The sequence below is a fragment of the Prunus persica genome, chromosome G8 (genome assembly GCF_000346465.2).
Source record: "Prunus persica cultivar Lovell chromosome G8, Prunus_persica_NCBIv2, whole genome shotgun sequence".
NCBI classification, from domain to species: Eukaryota; Viridiplantae; Streptophyta; class Magnoliopsida; order Rosales; family Rosaceae; genus Prunus; species Prunus persica.
This window is the reverse complement of record NC_034016.1, coordinates 17388341-17415728: the sequence shown is the minus strand read 5'-3', so window position 1 is coordinate 17415728 and position 27388 is coordinate 17388341. Positions and strand designations below refer to the sequence as shown.

Here is a 27388-nt window from a genome sequence, read left to right as displayed (position 1 = left end):
CAAGTAGGCCAATTCTAACATGACATAATATACAAAACCCTTATGGAGCCTATTTGGTGAAGAAAAAACTCAAAATTAGTCACTTGTAAATTTCTAATTGGTTGAGTTGAGTTGAAATTATCTAAAAACACCAATGAGGGTTGGTTCAATTGGTAAAGATTATTCTCTTTGCCATCAAGGCCTAGGTTCGAATCCCGCTGATAACAATCCCTCTTTGTGGATATGAAATAACCAAAAAAGGAGTTAAAACCCCCTCTATAAGTCCTTAAAGAGGCTTTGGTATGCCCCGACCTTGGAATAGAGGGATAGCCTTCCCTCACCCTAGAGTTTTTGTCACCAAAAAATATTTTTGTTTAAGAACCAACTACCAAATAACAAGCGGCTAGTTTTCAAATTATTCTTTGCATGTAGATAAGGTTATATCCAAGTTTAAACAGGTAAAGATTGCTTGTTATTTTTCAAAACATAAAATCAATTTCAATCAATTCGTGAGACACAAGGTTTCAAATACCACAGCTGCTTAGCACAGCAAGAGTAACTTTGCTCCGTCCCCAAATAAAAGGTTTACAGCTTTTGAACCATATACGAAACAATGGAAAATTCTTATAACTAAATGCCAAAACCTCCCTTGTACAAAATCTGTGAAAATCACAGGTACAAACCCTAATCACTGGAATTGTTGAATAATGCAAAACTCTAAATCTAACATGAAAAATCAATTGATCCAAGACTTGAACGAGATACTTCTTGCCTTTCTCTAAATACAAGACAACAAGAACGAACACACCCTCAAAGCTTGGGAAGCTGCACCCCTGTACACCACACTCTTGTCCCAAGCCTACGCTGCTTCATTTGTCAGGTCATGCACTTTACGGACCAATTGAAAGCTAACTTCAAGCTTCGTTTGAGTCAACAACAAAGCTTCCGCTTAAAAATTAGGGACCAAAAATTTGGACTTTGCTTGTAAAACTCATGACCACAATGCAATGGATGATGCACAAATTCAATACTGTAGACGCAAATATGGAGCTCTGTATGAGCACATAGAGGAGAGAGAACCAGCAGGTACAATAAATCAGCTATGGGTACAATATTACACCCTGTATTTTGACAGCTTGTCCTTCACTGGTGGCTCCAAAGCAGACATACACTGGTCCCATGCTCCATTCACAAGCATCTGCAGGGTTGCACATTTCAAACAAGTAAATCAAATTATCTTGTCTTATTTTGCACCAGCTATCTTGAAATGAAAAACTTCATCCCCACCCCAATAACCTACTAATTTTCGGCAGAGTTTCATATTGTTTGAGTGTTCTATTTCCAAAAGAGTTATCAAAACATTTTCATAATCTCAAGGTTTATACACGCAGAAAATTATTAGAACTCTCAAGGATGTTACATAATAAACGCAACGCTAACCTGCTTATAACCATGCAACACCTGGCAAACTTCATTATGAAGCTCTTCACTCCTTATTTCCTATAAAACATGGCAAATCACAACTTTGAGCTTGTACAAAAAAACACGAACACTTTGTAAAATCCACAGATGACTATAGCATGATTCTTACATGCCAACTTGCAATAGCGTTGCACAGATAAATGAGCGAACTCAATGCTCCAGATGGATTGGCTCTAACCTGAAATATTTGAGAAAATCCAAGCGAAAGTGTAAATAGGTATAAATGTGGAACGTACGATGAAAAAAAAGGAAGGAAAAGAACGCAGAGGCATACCAAAGCACAGAGACCTCGGAAGGCATCCTCCTTTTCAAAATCATCACGTATCCTGTGAGATGAATTGCATGTCAGAAACAAAGTATAGCGGTGAAAACGTAATAAGCATTATGAGGAAAGCATATATTGCTACTTCAAATGTAGATGTATAAAACTTACATTGACAAAGCAATGCACCAAGATTGCATAAAATGCTCCATATGCGGAGCCACAAGCTCTGGACAGACCCACGCAAGCCTCCCAAGTGTGATAGCACTGTTTTCAATTAGTGACTTGTTGTTGAGCTCCTGCTCGGCATCAAGAGATGCAATTAAAAGATGACACCTCCTCCAAGGTACATGTTACAATTATAATGGAAAAAAATAATTAAAAAAATCACCTCTGCGTGTTGAAGGATGGGGACTAAGCAAGAGATAACCGTCAAAACAATTGGAGAAATTTCTTGACGAACCTGAAATTCAAAGTTACTTTCATGATACCATCATCAAGCAATTAAAGTAGAATATTTAAGTCACTAAGTAACAAGGAATAGAGAAACACAAGAAACCAAAAAAGAAGCACAAACCAATACAGGACACAAACACAGACACTCGCAGGAGTATATGTATGTGTTGATAACAAAAGTTTGCTCACAACACCAAATCGGCTTGTGTTTATTTAAAAAAGAACAGACAATTAATAAATTTCACAACATCTGGAAGGGCACCTAAAAAAATAAAGGACTGCTCTTAAATCAATTAAATGATGGAAACCCTGATAAATAAGTTGAGCCCACCAATATTTTATATTGCTCCATCTTGTCCCTTTACACAATGACAACAAGAACTGATCATGGTGATCATCTAAAAAGAGTGCAAGCAACCACACAATTTCAAGTCATAAAAATGAAAAAGCCCCTGCTGAAGCTTTACAATTTAAATTTTATATTTAGCCAACTTCATTGAAAGTTTACCTTCACTGCTAACTCTCCAATGGCCCAACATGCATTATTTGCAACTGAAACAGTTTCCTTCAGCTTTGGAGTATTCTGTACAACAAGATATCACATAAATCATGACTGCTAAAAGCAATACTGAATTCAACCAAAAAAAGCAATACTGAAAATTTTACATACCAGTTGCTTGGCTGCCACATCAATAAATTCTGGCAAACGAGGTCGCAAATGAACTGCGCATACCTACTCAAAATAAAGGCCAAGACAATGGTTAGGCATGAAAAACTAAATTCACTGATAAATTAACAGCTCTTAGTAGCTTCCACTACACTAGCCTTGTGGCATTGTGTTATCTATTTCTTGAATTTAATATGCTCTCAAATTTTGCACGAATATCAAGGATGGGACAGGAACCCAGATTGCATATCATTTGACAGATAAATTCTCAACTTACTCTTGCAAGATCCCCAAGTAGTGCAAAACCACTCTGTCGGACATCCGGAGCATCATCCGTGCAACATTGCAAAAGCAGGTCCCTCAAATTGCTCTGTGAAACCTGGATAGCAAATAAGAAACATGAACACACATTTCAATATACAAGGTATATAGTAATTTGACAATGGAAGAGGCTAAAGCATTAAAGGGGGCAGTATGGGCTATGTAATGAGTGGATTCCACGTAATTTTCAAAGGAGATGTTGCATTGGTTTTTGATGAACTGTCAGAGAGGCCAATGCACAAACCCTTGCTTTCTAGGGGAAAAAAAAACCTATTCTGGAAAAGAAATATTTAAGACAAAGAACATTCAATAATGATATAAATACATGTTATCTCATATCTTTTCTCTATAAAGAATTGGAGAAGGAAAATACCAAGCTCTCTATCCCGCTGCCAAGACCTTCAGCAAGTCCAGAGAGCAGATCAAGAGAGCATACAATAAATTCTTTATCATATGGGACCCCGGAAGAAACAGGATCAGCCTGCAAAAGAAGTCCAGAGAAATTTCTTATATTAGAGGCACCCAGATGGACATGGACTGCATACAAACTTTGAAAACTTGTACGACAGGTGTGAATTTTTTTTATGATACAGGTAATTGAAGGCACATTTTTAGGGATATTACCCTTTAGTGTAATATGTGATTTAAGTTGGTGTAGCTTAATATTTGTTATCTCTTTTATAAAAATATATGTTTCCTGCCCCCACCCAAAGGAAAAGGAAAAAAAATCACTAGCAATACAGATATTCAAAATTCCAAAGGTGGTCATATAGAATACAGTGAGACACTTGAGAACATTTTGGGCTTTTATAGTTTCCAGAAGCAGACATATTGAAGTAATCCCAATGGGCACTATCTATGCAGGGTATAAAAGATAAACTTCAGGAATATAAGTTACATTTTTGAAAGTAAGCATTTTACTGATGCATTGATACAGAGATCAATAATACAAATGTCTTTAATTCCAAGATATGCAAACTAAGCTATGACTTGAAAGCAAGAAAACTATTACTCCTATCTTTGAAACCTTATACAGGGGAGAGGGAGTTGTAATAAATAATAAAAGGGTTCAATCTTGTCACATAATTCATGAACAATCAAAAGACCAGGATTGAACCTTCGCGAGTAGTTGGGACTGGATGATGCTTATGCACCTCTGAAATACAGGCTCAGCAAATTGAGAGAATCCAGCACCTAAAGCCTGAAAATAAGCAAACAAATTTAAATTTTTATACCCACTGCATGTAGCACTTAACATTCTTTTTCACATTTGTGTTATTGCTGTCAACTCATGAAGTCCTCATGCCAAAAAAAAAAAAAAAAAAAAAAAGATATCAAAGAACAAATATATGTCACAAGAATAGAAATGAATGTCGTGGCAGCAGTCTAACATGATTCAAGAACAGACATGGAAATTAAGTCTTGCCATGTTATATGTTACAGGTGCAAAGAAGGAACTATAACAAGAACAGCAATAAAATGTACTTCAGTTACTCTTCTGGCAGACAATGCTCCCAAAACCAAGAGAGCTTACTCTCTTTTTCTTCTGAAGGACGAAAGAGTCTTATTCATGACACTGACATTCTAACCAAGCCGTTCCAAACCATATTATGTATCAAAATTTCAACTACTAAATGCCAATAATGAGTGTTACATTCGCCTTTCAATTGTGCCTTACAACTACCATATACACAGGTAGTGGTTTAAATTGCACACATACAAAATAAAATAAAAACAAATAAGAAGACGACTGAAAGAAAACAGCAATATGTACCTGTGATATAGAAGTAAAGCACTCTAGCAATGGAAAGAGATCTTTATCTGAATTTAAAAGTTGTTGCCACTTTGCAATTAATGGTGGCATCAGAATTTCAAGATACGCGGGCTGCAAACCAAAGCCATTGCATCAGAATTTCAAAATAAGTGGGCTGAAAAGCAAACTACAGTCAATTGGCACAAATTGTTTTATCATAATCGCTGCATCTGATAAACTCTATTCTCGTTACTTAAAAACTATTTATTTTGTTTTGAGTGAAGAAAACAGAGATGACAGGAAAGGAAAATACCTTATTCAACTCCCCACCAACAGCATCTGCTAGAGTTCCTATAGCATCATATACAATCCTGAGATTCCGCCTCTGAATAACAATACAGAACTATTAATCATAATAAACTAAAGAATGGGAATAATCAGTGTTTCATCTCGTCATGTTCACACTGGAGGAACTCTATGGTAAAGGCTTGGCAGAAACCTGATATTTCCCAAAAGCACACATAAGGTGTTGTAAAATCATTTCCAAGCGTGGTGCCAACTCTTCTGCTGCCTCCTGCAGCTTTTAAACGATCAGTATTTAAAACCAGATATGTAATAGTCAAAAAACATTGATTGAAAGAATTGGACTGCATTTATATAAGAACCTCTTCAAGTGTCGCAAAAGCAGAGCAAGCAGCCTCTTGTACCCGCTTGTTATTATCTAATATTCTTCTTAATAGACCCACAAGAACCTTGTCAAATTGCTCATAACCTACTTGATGTTCGACACCCTGAAGAAGAAGAACAGGCAAGCGTAAAACTCTACAGAGCCGACAAATAATACTCTGGGGGGGATCAAAATATAGCACTAACCTAGGTTGTCACATAAAAATACAAAATTTACAATTATGCAAAAAATGAAAAAGGCTTCACAAAGATTATATAAAGATAAAGTGATATATTCGATCAAATTGAAACATGTTAAATTCAACAACGAAATATGGAATAAATTTCAATGCATGAAAATGCGAAATCACTTTTTAGAAAACATGTGCTCTCCAAATTTCTTTTTTTCACTTCTTGGTCAACCATGAGGAAGGGAAAAAAAGAATGACAGTTTCATAGAAATAGCAAAATTGATATACCTGAACAAGAAAGTAAAGACATAGGAATGTGTAAATACCTGAACAATGAACTTGCTGAAACGAGAAAGAGTCCAACAAGAAATACTCCGTATAAGTGGAAACTTATCGTCTAAAAGAGGGATTAGAAATGCAACAATCTGCAATGTGAATAATTAATTTTTACTTGAATAATTCAGCACAAAAATTAGAAAGTGCACACAGAGCAATCTAATAGCAAAAAACTCTGTTTGCTGGTTATTTGCGCAAATATATAGGCTGCATAGAAAATGTTTTCTCCGGCTAGACAGTTTTTGAATTGTCAATATGGACCATTGATTGCGTAGATTAATATTTGAAAGTGCGGTCCAAATTTACAGTGTGGCAACCTAGCATGCAAGATATATAATAAATAGAGACCATTAATGCAGAATACTGGCTGTCATTTGGGTTCTAGGATGGAGAAGGACAGACAAACTTTTGCAGATCACAGAGGGGTTAAGTTTAAGAGTGGGGGGTAGGCCTGTTGTTTTGTCATCTCTTCAGGCGTTTTCTACTGATTTTAGGGGTGTGTGTGTCTGCCGTATTGTCGAACTGGAAGGCAGCTATTAGTTAGCTTGCTTCTCTTTTGTTTTGTTCTGAGGCTGATTCTTTTTTAATCTTGTTTGTATTTGAGTGTACTACAGAAAAGGAATTCTTGTACCAATTGAAGTTCATGACAATAAAAGTTTTGTTCTCATCCCAAAAACAAAACAAAAATTAAAAACAGGTCACAAGGGATTACCTCAGTCAAATGAGGATAAAGACCAGTAATGCATCCTTCAGCTATGGCACCAAGTGCCAAAACAGCAGCTTCCCTTTCTTTCCAGGTTTCATCCTCACTGGTGGCCAACTTGGTCTGCAGATATTTGAGATGTTAAAACTTTTATTTGAAACAGGAGTACCAATTAGCAGAGCAAAAATTCTTCAACAGAATAGAACTTTAGCTAAGGCTTGTTCAGTAACTTACAAGGGAGAGAATCTTACTAATAGTATTGACTTGTATCAAATCCTAATAACTAACTAATTCTGTTTCCTTCATTTCCCTCTCAAAGAGAAACAGGTCCACATAGCCCTATTTTCTACATGTCCATTCTGGAACATTATTACTACTTGGCAAGGTCAACCCATCAGGTTAATGGAGCAGAAGTGCAATTCTATTTATCAGAATGTGAGCATCTAATCCAAAACCAATTGGCAATGGGTTGAAGAGGCCCAAGATCTTTAAAGCACTTATGCTAGGCTTCTATCCTTCGATGTAGGATACTATCAATGAACCCCCTTCTATGTGGAATCTTTTGCACCAAACACGTAGACAATTCTTATTGGGTGACGTGGGACCATTAGGCCTACCGCGTGGATAACCAGCTTGATACCATATTATCCAACCCAAAACCAATTTGGAATGGGTGGAGAGGCCCAAGATCTTTTAAGCACCAATGGCTTCCATCTTTCAATGTTGGATACTCACAACACAATTAGAGTATCTTCTTCAGCTGACCTAATCCTCAAAAGAACGTTCACAAATACAGAGCACACATGATATTTTTCCTGTTTTTGCATGTCACATAACTTGGAGCAAACTTTTCAAACTACATCTTGAAGAGATAACCAAGTAAACAAACTACATGAACATGTATAGTATATGTGTAACCTAAGAAAACCCAAAACATCGAGATCAGCATTCGACACATAATTTTCCAAGGAGAACGATGCAACTTCCTACTTTAAAGAGCTATGTAATCCAACATGAAATGTTCTGAGGGAAACCATGTTACTTCAACTTTGAAGATCTACATAATCCTCTAATGGATAGAACTGTCCATATAATCTTCTAAATCATTCAATTCTTTAAGAGAAAATGGGAGGATGAAAAAGAAAAAATATATATTTTTTATAAGAATATAAGTATAAAATCTTAACGACCAATGCTTTCACTTTAATGCCAAATAAGTCTATAACCTGAACAAAGAGCATCAGCGTTGGGAGAATCTCATCTCCAAACACATTTGACAGGATATCGAGAGCTGCTGCACTGCATTTGCGTAAATTCCATACATTGACAATATCATCATCCTGTCATTATCCCAAATCATGTCATTTAAAAGATATTCTACTCATTTCCCTCATACTTAAACCCTACATAAAGCAGAAATTTTTTAGTAGTATTTAATAGAGTCAGAATAATCAACCAGACTATTTAAATAATAAACAGAAAAATAATGATATGGCAAATTACATCATCTTCCACACTCTCAGATCCATGAGCCCGTGATGAATGAAACCGAGGTTTGATATCCTGTGGTACAAAATATCAGCTTAACAGATAAAGAATATAACTTAAGATACCAAAAATACAGAGAACACCAACAAAGAAAAACAAAATTGGTCGGAACCTGATCACGGTCTGGAACCGACCCATCCTCCTGCAACAATGAATTGATGCCAAATGAATAACGAACTACAACAAATGGCAATTCAGAATCACCCAAAAACACAAATTGACCCAGTAAAGATAACCTCAGCATCAATGAGGGACTCATCATCATCAGCATAAACCATGTTTGACAACAAAACCTACAGAAGTTGAAACAGGCATGTTGTATTAAAAAGAATTCCATAGATTCCATTGTAAGTATGGTTATCACACCAAGAAAACGATCAACAATTGGGTATACCGGAATTAAACGTGGCAAAAATTCTCTTAAATTCTCAGGCGGTAACTGAGCATCACAATATGCAGACCTGTGTAAAAATACTGATTGTCAAATGAAATTATTATACAAGACAGAGGTTAAGTTACAAACATGCCAACCGCAAGGAGAAATCTTCTAAGTAATAAGCACAATATACACGCAAGAGTAGCTCCAGATTTATGAAAAGTGAGAAATAAGCTATGGCATCCAACATTTTGATAGTTGTGAACAAAAAACTTTTGTACAAAAGGTAGTCATAGAATGTTCCTCTATGTAAACGTTAAAGTAATGATTTCCAGATGTGAAGGTGATTTGAAAATTAAAAAATTCTTTGGTGCATTAAGAAAAAAAATGGACTGAATTGCAACTTATAACTAAAACAATATTTGTATATCGAACGCAAGCTTCATGTGAACAATAATAAATTCCTAGAAGAATTGGAGTGAACTCTGTTCTAATAGACAAAATTGTCCTGCTCAGTTTGAACTTATGAGGGGAACGGACGAGGCCATTATCGCTCATGGAATTCCACCTCTAATCTAGAATGTTGTACTTTTGTAAATATCACATATCCATTACTCTTCTTCCCAAAGTGTTTTCAAGTCCTAGTCAAAGAACCACCACCTTAGCTCACCAAACACGGTAGACAACCACAATCAATTCTCCGCTACCCATATCATTGATCACCACCACTGAAGCCTATTGATATAACCATTTAGACAAGTTATGAGGAAGTAGCTTCACTAATGGCGCATAGCCGCAAATATAACTTGGTGTGTGAATCAGTACTGAGATGCAATGCTTGGCACCCAGAATATATTGGTAACCACATCACTGTCAATAATGCAAAAGATCCAACCATAGACAGCTCCTATAGTAAAATCAATTCATTCAAATTTTGGGTGTTGGCTAATTATATCAAGGCTAAAGTCTCAAACTCCATAACAAACTTTAGCATGCAGTACAAACCAAAGATGTAATTGTAACTCTCCTCTCTCGGCAACACAATTATTAGAGACACCAAAAGGCTTTAATATAACTAAATAGAAAGATATAGAGAAGAACCCAATAACTAAACCAAATTCATTCACTCAATATCTGAAAACTATTTAATGAATCATAAGCTAATGGTGAAAACATTCAATTAGTATATGCCATTTGTTGAAGGATACCAGAATTCGCAGGCTTCAAGAGCCACTTCTTCATCGGTGTCCTTGTTGACTCGCAACATGTATTCAATTACATTCCTCAAATGTGGCTGCAGTACCAGGTAAGAGTCACTTAAAAGTGCAATAAGGATAAGGGATGACCAATAAAGAAAACAATGATCATAGAAATATATGAAACATAGGGTAAGACTGTATGCAAGTATGTGTATGTGCATACATGTGTGTATTCAGATAGATATATACAGTAAGATGCATGATGGAATGTGCAAGCAGGATTAATTCAATTTTGTCCGATACCCTGTTGTTGACACAGAAAAATGCATTTAGCACATAGACAATTGAAAAAAGGCACAGAATAGAACAAGGCCAGAATAACACAACAATATGTTACCTCCAAGAATGATGGACGGACTTCAATTAGCTGAACAAATGCTGCACTAACCTGTTTGACAAAGAAAAGGAGGGAAAAAGATGAGAACAAAGCCAAAATTATTAAATCTAATAACATTCAATGTCCATCAAATATGACCTTTATGTGTTGATTCTAAGACTGAATGTGATGGATATCTTTGTCCACCTTCCTTACAACTTCTCTTTCGAAGTATATGATTCTTTTTATTTACCTTTTTTAAAGCAACAAAGAATTCAATTCAAATATCCCACTGATCATTATCCAGTCATGACTATAATATTATCTGTTTAGACCAATGCAAAGAACACAGGAAAAAAAAAAACCAATATAATCCATTTAAAAACAACTACACAGGTCATGGTTATCCTAGGCAACTCAAGCATTCAGAAACAAATCTTCCACAACAATGAATTCGGCTTTTTTTTATAAATAATAATAATAATAACATATTTGTGAAAATAGAAAACAAAATTAAACTCTTAATGGAAGTTAATTTTGAGGGGAAATCTTTTGACCTGAAATGGAATAACCAATTCAATTTCCACGCAATACTATTATCTTCAGAATTAAACCCAGATAAGATAAAGTAATGATAGAGTACTCACTAATTTCCTCACTTCAGAAGAAGGGTCATTAGAAAGGACAAATAAACCTTGAAGATATTGATCCATGGATGCATATAGAGCCTGCAATCAAATAGAACACATAATTGCTACAACCCCCAATCATCAGAATAAGGTCCAAAAGGTACCAAAACAACAGGTTTCCACATATACTTACACCTGGCATCAACATAATGTATTGATTTACAGAACCCAGGGAAAGCTTTCTTAGAGATGAATGTGGTGACTCGAAAAACTGTACAAAGTGAAGCCACGTTGAGAAAACCAGGCCAAAAAGAAAAAAAGGACCATCAGTAAAAGTTCAGAGTTCAGCTATGCTTATAAGGGTAGGACAGAATAACTATTTAAACATAAAACATAAACTTCAAGATCACTTATAAAACAATACAGCTATTTCATTATTACCTTCAGTAACCTTGGAAGGAATATGTTGATGGGACGTTCAGGCAAACCGGGTACATCTGAATCAAGCAGTTGAGGTATATCCTCACAAATCTGTGTTTCATCACAACATTGGTGTCACAAAAATTAATAAGTTTCTGATTTGTGCCATTAGTTTTAAGAGCTACAACAGCAAAGGAGCTTTCAGGAATATGCAAAAATTTAATCAGGAAATGTAATCAGTAAACTCTAGGACATTGTGTTTACCTTGGATAATGCGTCCATAGCACCTTCCATGTGATTTAGGTCATTACTGTCTAAACAATTTACAAGAGCTTGCAATAGTTCAGGCCACCCCAAAATTCCCCCTAGTTGAACAACAACACTTATAATGGTGCCAACTGTAGACCTGATGTGTCTGTCTGCTGCTCCTAAGCAAGGCAACAATTCGGATTTAATATATTGCTGGTATGCTGGAGCCATGGACTTATATGCATTTCTAAGGTTATTCTTCAAAAGCAATCCCGCAGCTTGTCGTATCTCCACTGATTTACCCTGTCCAAAAGTTACCCAAATTCGAAGTTCCATCAGCACCCAGAAGCTGAAAACTGGTTATGCTATGTAAACCAACAGCCAAAAACAATAAATCATTTTCTTCACAATACACGTTACCATGCCACAGGATCAACCCCAGTACATCAAAAGCAAGACAAAGTTTACCAATTACAAATTTAGGTATCCAACCTTTCCACCACAGCAAATAGTTTTGACATAAACAAGGATTTGTGGACAAACATTCTAGGTAATTAAGGCTTTCTGGTGCCTCCTGCTTGAAACCGCTCTCAAAGTCAAGAGAATAGAAAACAAATACAATCAGAGCAATCAGCCATGTGAAGCGATTTTAATCCCAACTTCATCAGCACCCATAGCCTCCATCGAACCCAAACCCATAAGCCCCCGTCAACTCAAAAAACGATTATCAATTTCTGACTAAGTATGCAATCCATTCAGACCCATTATCCAACCAAATCACATAATCAAAAAGACAAAACAGAAACCCTACTGATTGAAATTAGAGATGAAGACAGAATTGGGGGAAGTGGAGTGAGACGATTACCTCGGCACGTGCGAGAATGAAAGCGAGGTAGTTATTGAAATCAGGGAACTGAGAGTAGTGTTGAAGTTGCTGCCAAATCTGAGACTTGTCAGCGGAAGAAGACGAATGGGAAATCTGCTGCTCCAGCAACCCGCAGATCTCCGCGAACCCTTCTTCCTTTGGCTGCCACGAGGCACTCGCCGCCATTGAAATGGAAACAGAGGTTCTGATTCTGCAACCGAATTTTGAATTGAACGCTTGGGGTTTTGAGCAGAGAGGAAAAAGGGATTTTAGGACAGCTATGAAGGGTTTTGGTGGGGCGGAGACGAGGCAAAGAGGACGATCTATGTTTAAATATTATACAAAATTATCATAATTTATTATATAATAATGTAGATTAATATTATTAGACAGAAAATTATAATCATTTTTCTTGAATTTTATCTTTTCACTTTTTAAATGTTAATTTTGTTATAATATTTTTTTCTTGAAATCTTGAAAAAAAACTTAAATTATAACAAGAATGCCCCACCTTTCGCTTTCATTTGACACTTAAAATTACTTTCATCTAATTATTGCTCATCCATAATACCTCAATATCCGTAGATAAACTGCATACAACCAAGCCTCATTTCATTCTTTTGACACTTGAGAACTATCCCATAATAAGGCCCAGTTTAGGATTGTTATCACTTTTTAAAAAAAGTTACTTATGCTGTACTTTGAAAATAATTAGCTATAAAGTGGTGGTAGTGGTGGTGGAGGTGGTGGAGGTGGTGGTGGTAGTGGTGATGGAGGTGGTGGTTGTGGTGGCGGTGGTGGTGGTGGTGGTGGTGGCGGTTGTGGTGGTGGTGGTGTTGGTGGTTGTGGAGGTAGTGAATGTGGTAGTGCAAGTGGTGGAGTTGGATGTGGAAGTGGAGGTTGTGTTATTTTTTAAAATGTATGATGGTATTTTGGGAATTAAAAAATTTCCTTAAATGTTCATCTTTGCTTCTTTTGAAAGCAGCTTTGAAAAGCAACCAAAAGTCTGCTTTTAAAAGCTACTGTCAAAAGGCCACTGCTTTTAAAATAATCAGGATATTTCATTTTTACCAAACATCTTAAACTACTTAATTTTAAAGTAAAGTTAGTTTTTGACGAAAAAAAAAAAAAGCAATCTCAAACAAGGCCTAAAAGGTAGATCATCCAATTATGAAGTCATCAAACATCTTCATCTGAAAAGTTGATAGTGATCTCATATATGCGTACAACGAAACCTCATTGCATTCCTTTGAACCTTGAGAATAATTTGAGAAAGAAATATATCATCCAATTATTGAGCAATCAAACATCTTTGTTAGGACATTAATACCATAGGTTATATGCATACAAGCATGGCTGGGAGCTAAGTGCATATCCGAGGTTGTCATGCCCCTTCCCCCTTAGTTTCTTTATCATTTAACATCTATTAGGTAGTAATTCAGAAAAATTTGGCACATTTATGATATGTATAAGTACAGCTACGCCACCGAATACACCTTACAATCAAACCTTGTTTTATTCATTTGACACATAGAATTACTTACGAAGGTAAGATATGATCCCAATTCTCGAGCCATCAAACATATTCGTTTCAAATGTGGTAGATGAATTGCAACAGACATTAACATTCGATTTCCTTGCTAAAATGCTTGAAACAAATCTCTTGGAGTTATGAGAGATAAGTGCCAAAACCAATTGGCCTTCCCATAGAATCGCGACTAGTAAACCAAAATTATCATATAAAATTCTTAATGAAATTGTCGAAGTGATAATATTTTTATTTAAAAAATATATTTTTTAAATGACAAAGTAATAATAAAATTCCAATATTTTTGTAAAATAGTGAAACCAAGAGAGTTGACTCGACTCCATATACCAAAGCAAAGCAAAGCACCAAAAACTCTCATGCACCTATCCACAGTTGGCCCTGAACCTCACGCTCATAGTATCAGAGTAATGCCATGCCAAAACGCTTAACATCGATCACCTTTTCAATCTCAGAAGTCCATCGTTCTACGTAACGGATGAGGAAACAGTGTTAAGTGGAGGTGATGAGTCCAAATTTCATCGACGACAGAAAACGATGACACAGTGAAATAAATGAAAACCCAGGTGAATCATTAATTTGATACAATATGAAGTGTACAATGATTTGTTAAATAGCACAGGATGCAACTCTGGATCTAACCGTCATTTTCTTGATACCAATACACCAAATTCAAAATGGCCACTAAAAATAATTCTGTCCTAACCTTGAGAATGGTAAACTGTTAGCATACATCAATGCCAGTCTTGATCTCTCAGTAACTAATTCATATTATAACATCTCTGGTTAAAAGCACTTCTCATGCACAATCTTGATACTTGAGAGACTCCTCACCAGTTCCCTGCATGTCAAAGAATTAGAGTATATCAGCCAGGCATGCAAAGATTGGCTATTTGTACCTTCTCACAAAAGCATATATGATTTTGGTTAGAGAAATGCAAGTCCAGCAACTCTTTCAAAGGCCTTGAGCAACCTTTGCTCCAATCACATGGGTATTTATAAACTTCTCTTGCCACGTGGTCCGTGTTACCGTTGGCTTGGCAAAAGCATATGCTCCTATGTAAAGTGACCCAGACGGGAGTGGCAAAAGTGAAATAATGAAAGTAATGACCATTCTTACCTGTACATGGGAATTCAGTTCGTGAATCTTATAGTGCTTTTGGGATCATCATCCTTTCATGCTTCTAGAATATTATTTTCGCTTCTGTGCAGCCTATAGTAGAAAAACCAGACAAAGACTCAAAACTGATGTACTAAAAAGCAGAGCATAAAGATAGAATTTATTTCCCTATTCACTATGGGGCAGTATCAAAATTTGAAAATTAAAAATCAACTGTCACAGACGTGGGCATATACAACTTATTGCCCTTTTGAAGCACAAGAATGTATCATAGTTTTAACAATATAACTACATGCAAGCATAATAGTCTGTGTATGATCCGGTTGATTAACAGTTTTACATATATATATATCTGCTTTAAAATGAAAAGATGCAAAAATTGTATAACACAGACATCTAACTGCAAAAATACAACAGCAAGAAAACAGTAAAAAATAAGAGAGGCAACTTTTCTTTATGTCAAGTGACTTAAGTTGAAGTCTCAGCATGATAATTGCAATCTTTAGATAAGGTATGAAGAATAGTTAATCCTAGTCAAACCTTTTGGAGTTTCTGCAAAACAGAATCCTCAAAAATTTGATAGCTCGCCCCAATCAAATTGTTAAGCCGATCAGGTTCATCAGACTTCTGAACTGGTGGAGCATCAGTCACTGCAACTGGTTGAAGAGGTAAAACTAGCAATGGATTAGAAAGGTCGCCCATCACAGTTTGTGTTGCTGCAACCTACAAATAATAACGCCGATGGTATGTCACTACATCATTAAGAAAATAAAAGTTAAAAGTAGAAACTATAAACATAACAGTCATGGCATACTTACAGCCGCATCTTTAGTTGTCATTACAACTAGGGCCGAACCTCTCTTCTTAGCATCTTTGATAACAACATCTTCAACCTCACCAAACTTGGAGAACAAGTCTCTCAACCTCTGGGCTGTATAACCTTCACCAACCTTTTCCCAAGAAACTTTAAGCACCTTCTCCTTATCCAATCCTAGCTTAGCACCACCCACACTCTCCTTCCCAACTCCCCTGCTTTCTCTTTTTGGAACTGAAGCAGTTGCCGCCCCTTTATTCGCATGCATTGCACGTATTCTCGCAATCTCTTCCTTAAGCTTCCTAGCAATTCTCTCCTCTTCATCTCTATCTTTGGCAGCTGCATCTGGAGCAAAGCCAGCTCGTTCTCTCGCTTCAAGATCAGAGACCATCTTCTGTCGCTTGGAATCGCGCTCCAAATGGCGCCGCTGATGCTCTCTCTTAACTCTCAGTAAATCATCAAACAGCTTCCTGGCCTTCTCATCCTTAAGTATCTCATAGGATGACTTGAGAATTTGGAAGTTGGCATGGGCATCGGGATCATCCAGCCTCTTATCGGGGTGCAACTCAAGAGCCTTTGCTCTGTATGCCTTTGAAATTTCCTTCTCTGTAAACTTAGCACCTTCTTCACCGGAAGGCAAACCGAGAATCTTATAATGATCAATGTCATCCATATCTAAAGCTACAAACTAAAAGATCCTGTCAGAAAACCAAAAAAATAATTTGCAGTTAGCAAATATGCCTAACAATTCAAAGCATGAGCTACAAAACCCATAACAGAGAAAGAAAAAAACAAATAGAAATTCATGGTGTCTTTGATTTTCATCTAACAAGCTGATTCTGTTTCATGCCTATAAAATTTTGATTTTGAATAGCATGAATTTCACTCAAAAAAATACTCTGTGCATAATTTAACAAAGGGGTTGGCTATAATCAACAAAATTAACAATCAGGAGCGACCAAACTGCAAATCTAACAGGAGACTGAAAAACCCTAATCAGAATTCGAAATATATACTTACCAGAAGAAGAAGGAACCAGTGAATTGATAAGAAGCAGCAAAATCAGATGCGCAGAACCCACTCTTCGTCAATCCGCGGTGGGCTGCGTTGAGCTGCTCAAAGACTCGGAATCAGAGAATGGACGGCTCTGACGAAACTGAGGCTGAGGCAAACAAAAACTGACGAAACTGAGAGGACGGTGGCTGCGGGTACCCGATAACCCGATAACCCGATTATTAAAGGTCCGTGGTGTTGGACACACTTAACAAATCGGGTCAAAAGGGTGATTTGGTCACATCATTTTTTTTTGTTTTTGGTCAGAAAAGAGAAGCTGAGAATGAAACAAACACCGCTACACTGGCAAGAGTTGGGCCCATCTTGGTCGACCAAAAATCAAATTCCCCAATAAGAGTTTCAACTTTTTGCAGTCTTCTTAGGTGGTGATTTTGTTTCAATTGGACCGTCATGTTTCTGTTTGCAGGGAAACATTCGGAAGGGGAATCCAGATACAACCTGTCTGATCACATCATGAGAGCAGCAGCCATGGTACGGATATTCTTCTGTTCACTTTGATAGGTCAATTGAAAGATGACTGAGTTTAATCTTTTGGATGAAAAAATTGAAAATTACATAGAATTCTAAAATGATAAAATTTAGATTTTTATTATTTCAATTTATGGCAATTGAAAATTTCGGGCTTTGGATTTATGTATGTCGAATTTTGTAAATTGCACTATGGAAATTGTGAAATGACGCATATTTTGGTGGAAATTAAACATGGAAATATGATGCCCTAATTTTTACGATTTTTTATGCGCCTTATTTAATAAATTTCGTGCTTAAGTTACTAAACAAGAGAATTGTCAATTTCTCCTATTAAATTCCCGATTTTGAGCTAAATTCCGAGTTATTTTGAATGGAAGTATTATTAGCTGATGTGGTAGTACAGTACTATTCTATAATGTCTCCACCCAAACGGAATAAACTTGGAATTCAAGTTAGCACAAATGCATTTTGAAAACTTTGAAAAAAAAAATGGGCCGCTGGCTACTCAAACTTTGATAATTTTGATTAGTAATTACCTTTTTGGAGTGAGATTGAATTGTGTTTTTTTATGAGATTTGTGGTTATCCTAATTTTGGGGAACATTAATGAAACCGAGTATAGCCACGCGGCTATACTATTTATAATAAAAAAGGACCGCCTTGTGAATAGGTGCGAAGTGAAAAAATAAGTATAGCCGGTCGGCTATACTATTTTTTAAAAAAATTATAAAAACAGGGTATAGCCACGCGGCTATACTATTTCCCCAAAAAAAGAGCAATAGGACCCGCCTAGCGGTTAGCGGCCACGTGGCTAAACCCTCAAAAAACGTATGGCCGAGTATAGCCGGCCGGCTATACTATTTTTTTAAAAAATCATAAAACAGGGTATAGCCAAGCGGCTATACTATTTCCCCGGAAAAAGAGCAATAGGACCCGCCTAGCGGTTAGTGGCCACGTGGCTAAACCCTCAAAAAAGCTAGACAGTATCGCCGCGCGGCTATACTATAAAAAAATGCCTTGCGAATATACGTTTCAAAATAAGTATAGCCAAACGGCTATACTATTTTAAAAAAACCACCAAGTAATTGGGTGCCACATGTCAAAATAATTATAGCCGTCCAGCTATGCAGTTTTTAAAAAAAGAAAAAATCGAGTATAGCCGTCTGGCTACACTATTTTTATAATAAAAAAAAGACCCGCCTTTTGAATAGTCTTCAGGTGTCAAAATCGTATAGCCGCGGCTATACTATTTTTTTTAAAAAGGACAAAAAACGAATATAGCCTTGCAGCTGCACTATTTATAAAATACTAAATGGAAAAAAATACATGCTTTGTTCGGCAAAATTTTGGCAAATTACACCCAATTCCTACGAATGAAGAATGCCAGAGTTGGTTATGAATGCGAAGACAAAATGAGAGCCCAGTCAATGTGAAGTAGGGCATAGGGCATTGAAATAGCAATAATCCCCATGCAGTTAGTACAAAGTATATGTTGTTAAATCTCAAAAACACATTAGGGAAATCAAAGCTGAACAGGATTGAGAAGAATATTCAATCGTTGCCTCAGTGAATTCCCACGCTGAGCCAAACTCCTCTTGTTGATAAAAACTAACAAGGGTCTTGCATCTGGTGACAAATCAATCAACTCGTATTTTTGTTTCATCCCTAAAACCTGAGACTCGTCCTTCTTATTGCTTGACGAGCTCCTTTTGAAACTAGGCTTAGAATCCAATTCCCTATCTACATCACCATCTTCATCTTGGTGCTGCAAATCCACATTTACAGTACCATTACGGTTTTCATCAATTTTATGAGAACCATTAACAGCTTGATGAGTATCAGCTTGTGCTTTCTGTGGACATATCCCCTTTTTTTTTTTTTGTTTAAATAAATCGTATACCCGCGCGGCTATACTCGGGTTTTGCCTATTTTTATATAAAAATAATAAATCGTCTAGCCATGCGGCTATACTCAGTTTTTAATTTTTTAAAGAAATCGTATAGCCGCGCGGCTGTACTAGGTTTTTAAATTTGTTTTAAATCAATAGTATAGCCAGATGCCTACACTCTGTTTTTATCTATTTTTTTTAAAAAAATAGCATAGTGGCGTGGCTTTAGTCGGTTTTTAATTGAACATAAAATACTCTTATTGAACATGTACGTACGTATTTTTTATAAAAGAATCACGTTTTTAAAGAAATAGTATAGCCGCGCGGCTATACTCGGTTTTTAATTTTTTAAAGAACAGGTATCGCCGCGCGGCTATACCTGTTTTTAAATTTGTTTTTTTAAAAAAATGGTATAGCCGGACGGCTATACTTTTTTTGACACGCGGGCGCCTATGGGCTGCGGGTCCGGTTTTTCCTTATTTGTTTAAAAAGAAATAGTATAGCCGCACGGCCATACTCGGATGTTCCCTTATTTTTTTTTAAAAAAGAAATAGTATAGCCGAGCGGCTATACTCGGTTATTTTCTAGTTTTGTTTCCAATCTTCCTTCCAGTGCCCAAAAACCATATGATTCTTCAAGTTTCGATTCTAGTATAAAATCTAATCCATCCCCAATCATTACGTATACCAATAGTTTTCACCTTCAGAACAGAAAATATTGTAGCTAGCTAGCTGCATAGAAAATAAAATGACTCAACTCTAACATTCAATTCAATTAAACTAAAACGGATGATGCATGCAGGATGATGATTTGAAATGTTGCTAAAGAATCTCTAAGCACAGGGTAGGCTATATATCCGTGCTACATAAAAGTTAGTAAACTAATTAATTAATATTCTACCTAATTGATGAAATCATATCATCAGATTAGATCATCAATACCTCAAAGTACGAAGTTTCAGTCCACCTCACCTCACGGAGAGCTTGATTCTCTTTGTCAGCAATGGCTGCTTCCATGAGTTGGTGCGGGCCAATTTATCCACCATTGTCCGAGAATAACTTGCTCAAATTGTCGGAAAAGCCACTCAACACAGTCAGCCCCGGATGAAGTTCCTCTATACTAAGCATGTTCAAGTCAAAAAGACCCCAAATCAAAACTTGTGGGATTGCATCATCCTCATACCCTTGCTCCATAAACTTCCTGCGTACTTCCTCATACTTGGTCTTCCAGTGGCAGCCGGATGCAAAGTCGGTGAACACAAACACCTTCTTGATCATCTTCTCTGCCTTTTAAGTTCTCATTCACAGCCACTTCCAGAATCATATCACAGGCCTCTGGAAAATTAACAGCAAAGCTGAAATTTTGCCATGTTTGCATATAAACTTGCGCTTGGACTTGAGATCAGTGCCTTGTATAGAATGCTGCAGCAGCAGCTCATTGGGTGAATCACCAAAAGTGATCACCATTCCTTTCCATGGCTCTTCACTCATTTCAGACACCACAAGTCCCAAACTCAGCGCCGATATTCTGTGATTGCCAAGCATATCTGTGAGGAGACACATTGCCAAGCAGTTTTTAAAGTTGCCCCTCTGTTTTTGCTGGCCATTGCCTTCCACTGAAGCTCAGCCGCTTCCCTGAAATCCGCATAGCAAGAAAAGTTTATGATCTCTCTTGGAACCAAAGCATTCAGCTTTATTATGCAAATGCCGCCTCCTCCTCTTGCTGCTGCTACTTTCACCTCCTCCAAATACTTCTCAAGCTCATAGCTCCTCCTCCCGTCAGTGTTAACTGCGGTTTGACGATGCCACAACTTCTGCTTCTCAAACACCAAGCTCTCCATCGATGGTTCTGATTCGGCTGTGAAAAGCTCTTCGCAATGCTTTCACACAGCAAAATGGCGCGGGCAAAGAAACTCCAAAACAGACCATTAGTTTTGAGTCCAGGCAAAAACCTACATGAAACACAAAAAAGATGCAACAATTAAGCAACAATATATGAATAGGTTCACCAAACTCCATAGAAATCAACTGAGGAGAGAGCGCAGCATGTGATGTTGACAATCATCAGCAATTAGAATGCACTGTTAGGACTTCCTGTTTCACTAAGGGGCTAAACTAGCAAATCTTAATTTTGATCCAATTTCCTATCTACATCACCATCTTGGTGCTCCAAATCCACATTTACAATACCATTATGGTTTTCCTCAATTTTATAAGAACCATTAACAGCGTGATGAGTATCAGCTGTGCTTTCTGCGGACATATCACCAGTACTACCACTATTTCCCGTGTCAACAGAGGTTTCATTTCCATGATTCGACTTGTTGCTCTGGCTCCTAATAGTTGCAAGTACTGAAGATGCTATCTCATTGGCCCTCGAAGTAATGGAGCTCAAAAATCCACCAGCGGAAGTCTGGCTCAATTCCTTTACATGAGGAGAGGATAGAATCAACCCTCTGAATGGACCTACATCACAAATATCACCTGTTTCATTGGACATGCTACTGTGGGAACCCACATGTACCACTCTTTGACACCACAAGCAGCACCATACCAAGAAAAGACCCACTACATGGCTATTCACAATAGCTGCAGAAAGAAGTTTCATCAGGTTGATCTGTTACCTCATTCAAACGGACAGCCCATTGGTTCACCACCCCCGGAGTATCGCCGGGCGGCTATACTAATTTTTAATAAAATATTCGAAAACCTGGGTATAGCCGCGCGGCTAAACTTCTGGAAAATAGGTCAGAAAAACCGATTATAGCCGTGCGGCTATACTATTTACCAAAAAAAAAAAAAATGGCGTAACGATTAGGCGCCACGTGGCGAAACCATAAGTATAGCCGCGCGGCAATACTATTTTTAGGAAAAACCGCCCGGCTATACTATTTATATAATAAAAAATAGCCCAGGGATAGGTGCCACGTGTCAAAATATGTATAGCCGTGCGGCTATATCATTTACCCCAAAAAAAAGAAGGGACCCGCCTAGTGATTAGGCGCAACGTTGTCAAAAAACAATATAGCCGTGCGGCTATACTATTTTTTTAAAAACAAAAAAATCGAGTACAGCCGTCCGGCTGTACTATTTATAAAATATTAAATATGTGAGATTATTTGTAGAAAATTAATTAAAAAAATAAAATATCCGTCTATCTTCACTAACTCCTCACTGTTAGCCCTTGTGTTGTCTGGTTTGATTTTGATCTATTTTGTTTTTGGGTTGTCTTTGTAACTCAAAAGCCTCGATCTTTGAGATCTGAAAGTACGGATATGCATGCTGGTGTAATTTATTTGGTTGAAAGTTTGAAATTTAGAATTTGAGGTTTACAAAAAATGTATTTCAGCTGAGGTTAACCAAGAATAGAGCTTTCATAGTTTTGGTGATATCTGGGGCTGAGATTTAATCTGCGTATTGAATTTACAAGCTCTGGCTCCAACCACACAATCTTCAATCTGTAAGTCCCTTTCCTCAACTGAATATTTTCTTTTTCTGCATTAAAAAACGAAACTTGATACACAGCCGATACGTTGGCTCAATTTGATGAGTAACCCAGATCTGGGATTCCTTTGGACTCGCTTTGTTTCTACATTTTCTCCTCAATTTAGTCTCAAAATTTTTATCAAATCTCAGTGCGTGTAAATGTTTTGAGTTTTTGCGGGAAGTATAATGCAATGCTATTCAATATGGGAATGGAGTTTTTATTGCTGTTCCTATTATTGTTGATTCTGTATGTGTCTATGTATATATGTATGATGTATGTATGGATTGTGCTGCAGTAATGAGAAGGTGTACTGGTTGATTATGGATAAAGAGAGTCCACGGTCCGTCTCTTTTCGCACACACCGTAGAGGCGAACGGAGTAATCTGACCTTACATACTAAAGGTAAATAAAGCCCATCCTTTCACCATTTCTCAAATGAGTCATAATAATGAATTGTGAAACGTGTCATTGATTTTCTTATTAATGAAATAGATATTTTGTTTAGCACAAGAAATGTGAGTAATTTGGTGGTGCTGGTGGTACAGATGTGGAAGCGGGACTTCCTCTGGGAAGGGTGTCGCAAGATAATCCCATGAAGATTGTTTGGAAGAAGGGCTTTATTCGATTGGTTCTTGTAGGTGGCATCTTGTGGATGCTACTAATTCTTCTCGCATCGTTGCTTCATGTTTGGTCCTGCCAGTCTTCTATCTCATTCTTCTCAGGTATTTTTCTTAGATTTTCTCATGGAACTATGCCTTAAGTTCTTTGGCTCCTTGTTTGAGTTCATGCTTCATGCATATAGAACTTCATATTTTGTTTTGTGTTGTTGGCTCAGTCCCAAAGCCCAATACTTGAATTAGTCTTAGCTGATTGGTGCACCTTTGTCCAAAAATTGAAGAGCATTGAAAAATCTTTATTTCAAAGTGATTGTCTTTTGTATTCATACACATCTTATAAAAAAAAAAACAGTGCATTTTTAGGTTTTTTTTGCATAGCATAGATAATAAAGCTAGTGATATCCAGTGTATTCATTATGATTTTTTTTTTCCAATTAAAACTTATTAGAGTCAGGGTGACATAATTCAAGAAAGCCTGTAAGAGCAAAAGATTTTACTAGAGATACATGAGCAAATGCTGCAAATATTATTGGTTTCAGCTTTCTTGTGATAGTTGTCTTGTCATTATCAAATAATTTCCCAATGATTGTAAGGAAGGGAATCTTGTAAATAATTTTGGTAACGCTTTGCAATAGGTGCCCCTGTCTAAATGTTGATGCCAGTGCAATTAATATTGTCAGTGTGTGTGCTTGATGAAATAGGTTCTGCTATTTAATTTCCCGTATATGAATATATGTGTTCTCAGTGATTTAAAATAATATCAGTCTTCTACTTGAACTACAGCTATGTGTAACAAAGATAGCAAGGTATTCTCCATGTTAGACTCTATGGGGTTCGTACCAAAACAACAATCACAACATCGTAAGATCTTTGAATATTTTTTCATTGTATTATTGGTCACTTATTAGTTTTCTTAAATGATATTGTTTGTGTTCATATCAAATAGGCTGTCCAATTCCCCTTGCTGATGACCCTGATAAGATAGTTATTCCAAAAGGAAGAACTCCTGATGAAATTGTCAAAAACTTAACCTATGTTATGGAGGATGAAATTTTGCCTGATGGAACACAGTCATCCCCACTATTCGGAGGACATCAAAATTGGTCACAGAGAGAGGAAAGCTTTAGACTAAAATCAAACATGAAGGTAAAAATAGAACTTCAGAGTACTGTGTTAGCTCTACATATTTACATATTGTCAGTCAAAGCATGTGCTTCACTTGTTTGTTTTGTTAGAAGTAAAAGAATAATAGGTCTCGACTTCCATAGCATCCTCTTGTTATTAAACTGTAGTTTACAGTATGTTTAGAGTATTTTTAAAATTGAAAATAGTGATGGGGGACTTTGAGAGAATCGTCAACTTAATGTAGAAACCTTTCTTGTTTATTGAAATTTGAAAAACTTTCTTTTTCTTTTTGTATTGGGGGTGTTACTTCTGCCGTTCTCCATCATTAGTTGGGTAATGTTATTATCCTGCAGGTGCACTGTGGTTTTATTCGAAATGGTGGTGCTGAAATGGCTCCTGCAGACATTAAATATGCCAAGAAATGTAGGTTTGTGGTTGCCTCAGGCATTTTTGATGGATATGATGTACCCCATCAACCTTCAAATTTAAGTCCTCGTTCTAAGAAGCTCTTCTGTTTTCTCATGGCGGTGGATGAGACATCTCTTAAATTTATTAAGGAAAATGTCACAGTCACAGAAGATAGTGATGGGGGGAAATGGGTTGGTATCTGGCGTCTTGTTTTGTTGAAGCATCCACCTTATGATGAGCCAAGAAGGAATGGGAAGGTCCCCAAGATATTAACCCACCGTTTGTTCCCTAAGGCACAGTACAGCATTTGGATCGATGGTAAAATGGAGCTCATAGTTGATCCATTGCTAATTTTAGAAAGGTAATAAATTGACCTTATCGTTTGCATTTGACATGTGTGCATGCATACATATATAACTACAGCTAAGTGAACTAAAATTTGATTTGCAGATATTTATGGTGTGGGAAGCATACATTTGCAATTTCTCAGCACAAGCATCATCGCAACATTTATGAGGAGGCTGATTCAAACAAGCGGAGGAAGCGATATGCTCGACCTCTTATTGATCTACACATGAAAATTTATCGTTATGAGGGCTTGGAGCCATGGAATTCAACGAAGAAAACTATTAGTGGTAAGAAGGAAGACCGGAGATCTTGAGTTATGTAATTTGTTGGTTTTGTTTATTTGTTTCCTCCCCTCGCTGCAAGTTACTGGCACTTGAAAACTAAGTTAATTCCTAATATTATCTGCATATATATGATAACCCTCTTTTTATTCATATCATTGATGCAAGCTGTTACATGCAGATGTGCCCGAAGGAGCCATTATCATACGGGAACATACTGCGATGAGTAATTTGTTTAGCTGCTTGTGGTTCAATGAGGTCAACCTCTTCACACCAAGAGACCAACTAAGTTTTGGTTACGTTGTGTACAGGTTAGGGGATTTGTTTAGGTTCTTTATGTTTCCAAATTGCGAGTACAATTCACTGTTTGTGTTGCATCCGCACATAAGGGAGCATTCTTCTCGTATAGAGTGGGTAACAAATTGGAATCAGCTTAAAGGGAACGGAACCATTTCGAATAAGGGTAAAGATTGGGACCAAGCTAATGCGAACAATGGCAATTTGATAGAGAGTCGGGGGGGCTTAGGCTTGTGGACTCCTTATCCTGCGAATCTTGATTCAGTTGTCCTACCCCCTGTAGACAGAACATCAAAAGCTGGCTGAGGTTCAGTTGAAACCATTTTGGTCATTCTTATTAACTTTTTTGGAGGATTTCTTGCTGGTTGCATATTTTTATCTCATCCCAGAAAAGGCTCGTGCGGTATATAACAAAAGAGGAAGAAGAAGAAGATGGAGAAGAATAGAGGCGTTGGTCTTTTATATGTCCAAGACATTAAGAGATGATCAACAAGGAAATTGGCAGCAAAGTTTTCAATTTCACGAAGATTGAAACTGGGAACAAAATGTGTACTGACTTAGATAAATTCTTTTAGCTTCTGTTTCAGTTTCTATGGGACAAAGAAAAAAGGATTGAAAAACAAATTGGAGGAACATATGTACTTTTTAATGGGTGTGAGAAATGAAAAATACGAGATCGAATTCATTGTTGTGTAACTGAAGTGAGTTTGTTTGTTGTGTTCAGTTTAGTACTTAAGAAAATAAGATCGATTTTGAAAGCAAAGTTTCTGAGTTGAAGGATGTGACTCATGAGTCAAGACCCTGTACTGCAAACCTGGGTTTATTCAAAGCGAAGTTTCTGAGTATCTACCAATTTTTACCTTTTTCCTGGCAAGGCCGTCTTGTTTTTCTCCCTTAAAAAATATATTTTTCTATTTTTTGTTATTTAAGAAAGAAAAATAAATAACATTCTAATAATTCTGTAATGTGAAAAAGGTTTGTAGCTTGAGACTATTCTAATTTACTGGAAGGGAAAATTGGAACTTCGGAGCATTCACCCTGAGTATTATTTATTTATTTTTTCAAATAAATCAAAGTGAAAGACGATTAAACTTTCGTGCACGCACCGCAATACCAAAAACAATCTACTGATCGAGACCCGAGAGTTTAATTTCCCTTTTATGCAAACAAACAAATATAAAAGAATATATATATATAACTAAATAAAAATCTACCAATAAACATCCAAAATAACTTGGCAGGACCTGCTTTATTGGGAACCTAATTTCATGAGAGGGAATGCTAGCAACTTTCTCTTTAATCTTTTCTTTTGGACCTTCTCCCTTCTTCTCATGACATGTGTCATTTTCTCTACACGTAAAACAATGACACTAATGCATTAGACAATATATCTTTTGTTCCCAAATTTACCCTTATTAAATGTATTAATTTTATAT

The 27388-nt window shown here is 36.8% G+C and overlaps 3 protein-coding genes across 4 annotated transcripts; 1 reads left to right on the top strand and 2 right to left on the bottom strand.

The window, feature by feature from the left end:
* LOC18768065 (transportin-1) lies at window positions 452-12836 on the bottom strand. Of its 2 annotated transcripts, none has more exons than XM_020570270.1 (29): window positions 12479-12836; window positions 11629-11916; window positions 11386-11475; window positions 11138-11215; window positions 10963-11043; window positions 10337-10387; window positions 9949-10034; window positions 8759-8825; window positions 8601-8657; window positions 8477-8506; window positions 8320-8379; window positions 8043-8156; window positions 6826-6939; window positions 6104-6202; window positions 5586-5711; window positions 5420-5494; window positions 5234-5305; window positions 4942-5052; window positions 4285-4368; window positions 3541-3648; window positions 3124-3225; window positions 2850-2912; window positions 2688-2762; window positions 2115-2186; window positions 1895-2022; window positions 1736-1787; window positions 1571-1639; window positions 1420-1479; window positions 452-1177 (listed from the first exon to the last, which is right to left on the bottom strand). In XM_020570270.1, the coding sequence occupies exons 1-29, from the start codon at window positions 12662-12664 to the stop codon at window positions 1094-1096; spliced, it is 2682 nt and encodes an 893-aa protein (XP_020425859.1). In that variant the 5' UTR covers window positions 12665-12836; the 3' UTR covers window positions 452-1093. The 2 variants fall into 2 exon arrangements, with proteins under 2 accessions (XP_020425859.1, XP_020425858.1); XM_020570269.1 differs by having other exon boundaries at window positions 5420-5500; window positions 12479-12801.
* Window positions 14556-17181, bottom strand: LOC18766657 (dnaJ homolog subfamily C member 17). Its single transcript, XM_007201786.2, has 5 exons — window positions 16979-17181; window positions 15963-16656; window positions 15685-15867; window positions 15145-15237; window positions 14556-14865 (listed from the first exon to the last, which is right to left on the bottom strand). Exons 2-4 carry the CDS (start codon window positions 16629-16631, stop codon window positions 15217-15219), a joined length of 873 nt encoding a protein of 290 aa, XP_007201848.1. The 5' UTR covers window positions 16632-16656; window positions 16979-17181; the 3' UTR covers window positions 14556-14865; window positions 15145-15216.
* LOC18768972 lies at window positions 22542-26715 on the top strand. Its single transcript, XM_020570815.1, has 8 exons — window positions 22542-22849; window positions 23172-23278; window positions 23422-23598; window positions 24277-24354; window positions 24440-24639; window positions 24972-25387; window positions 25477-25661; window positions 25837-26715. The coding sequence occupies exons 2-8, from the start codon at window positions 23197-23199 to the stop codon at window positions 26256-26258; spliced, it is 1560 nt and encodes a 519-aa protein (XP_020426404.1). The 5' UTR covers window positions 22542-22849; window positions 23172-23196; the 3' UTR covers window positions 26259-26715.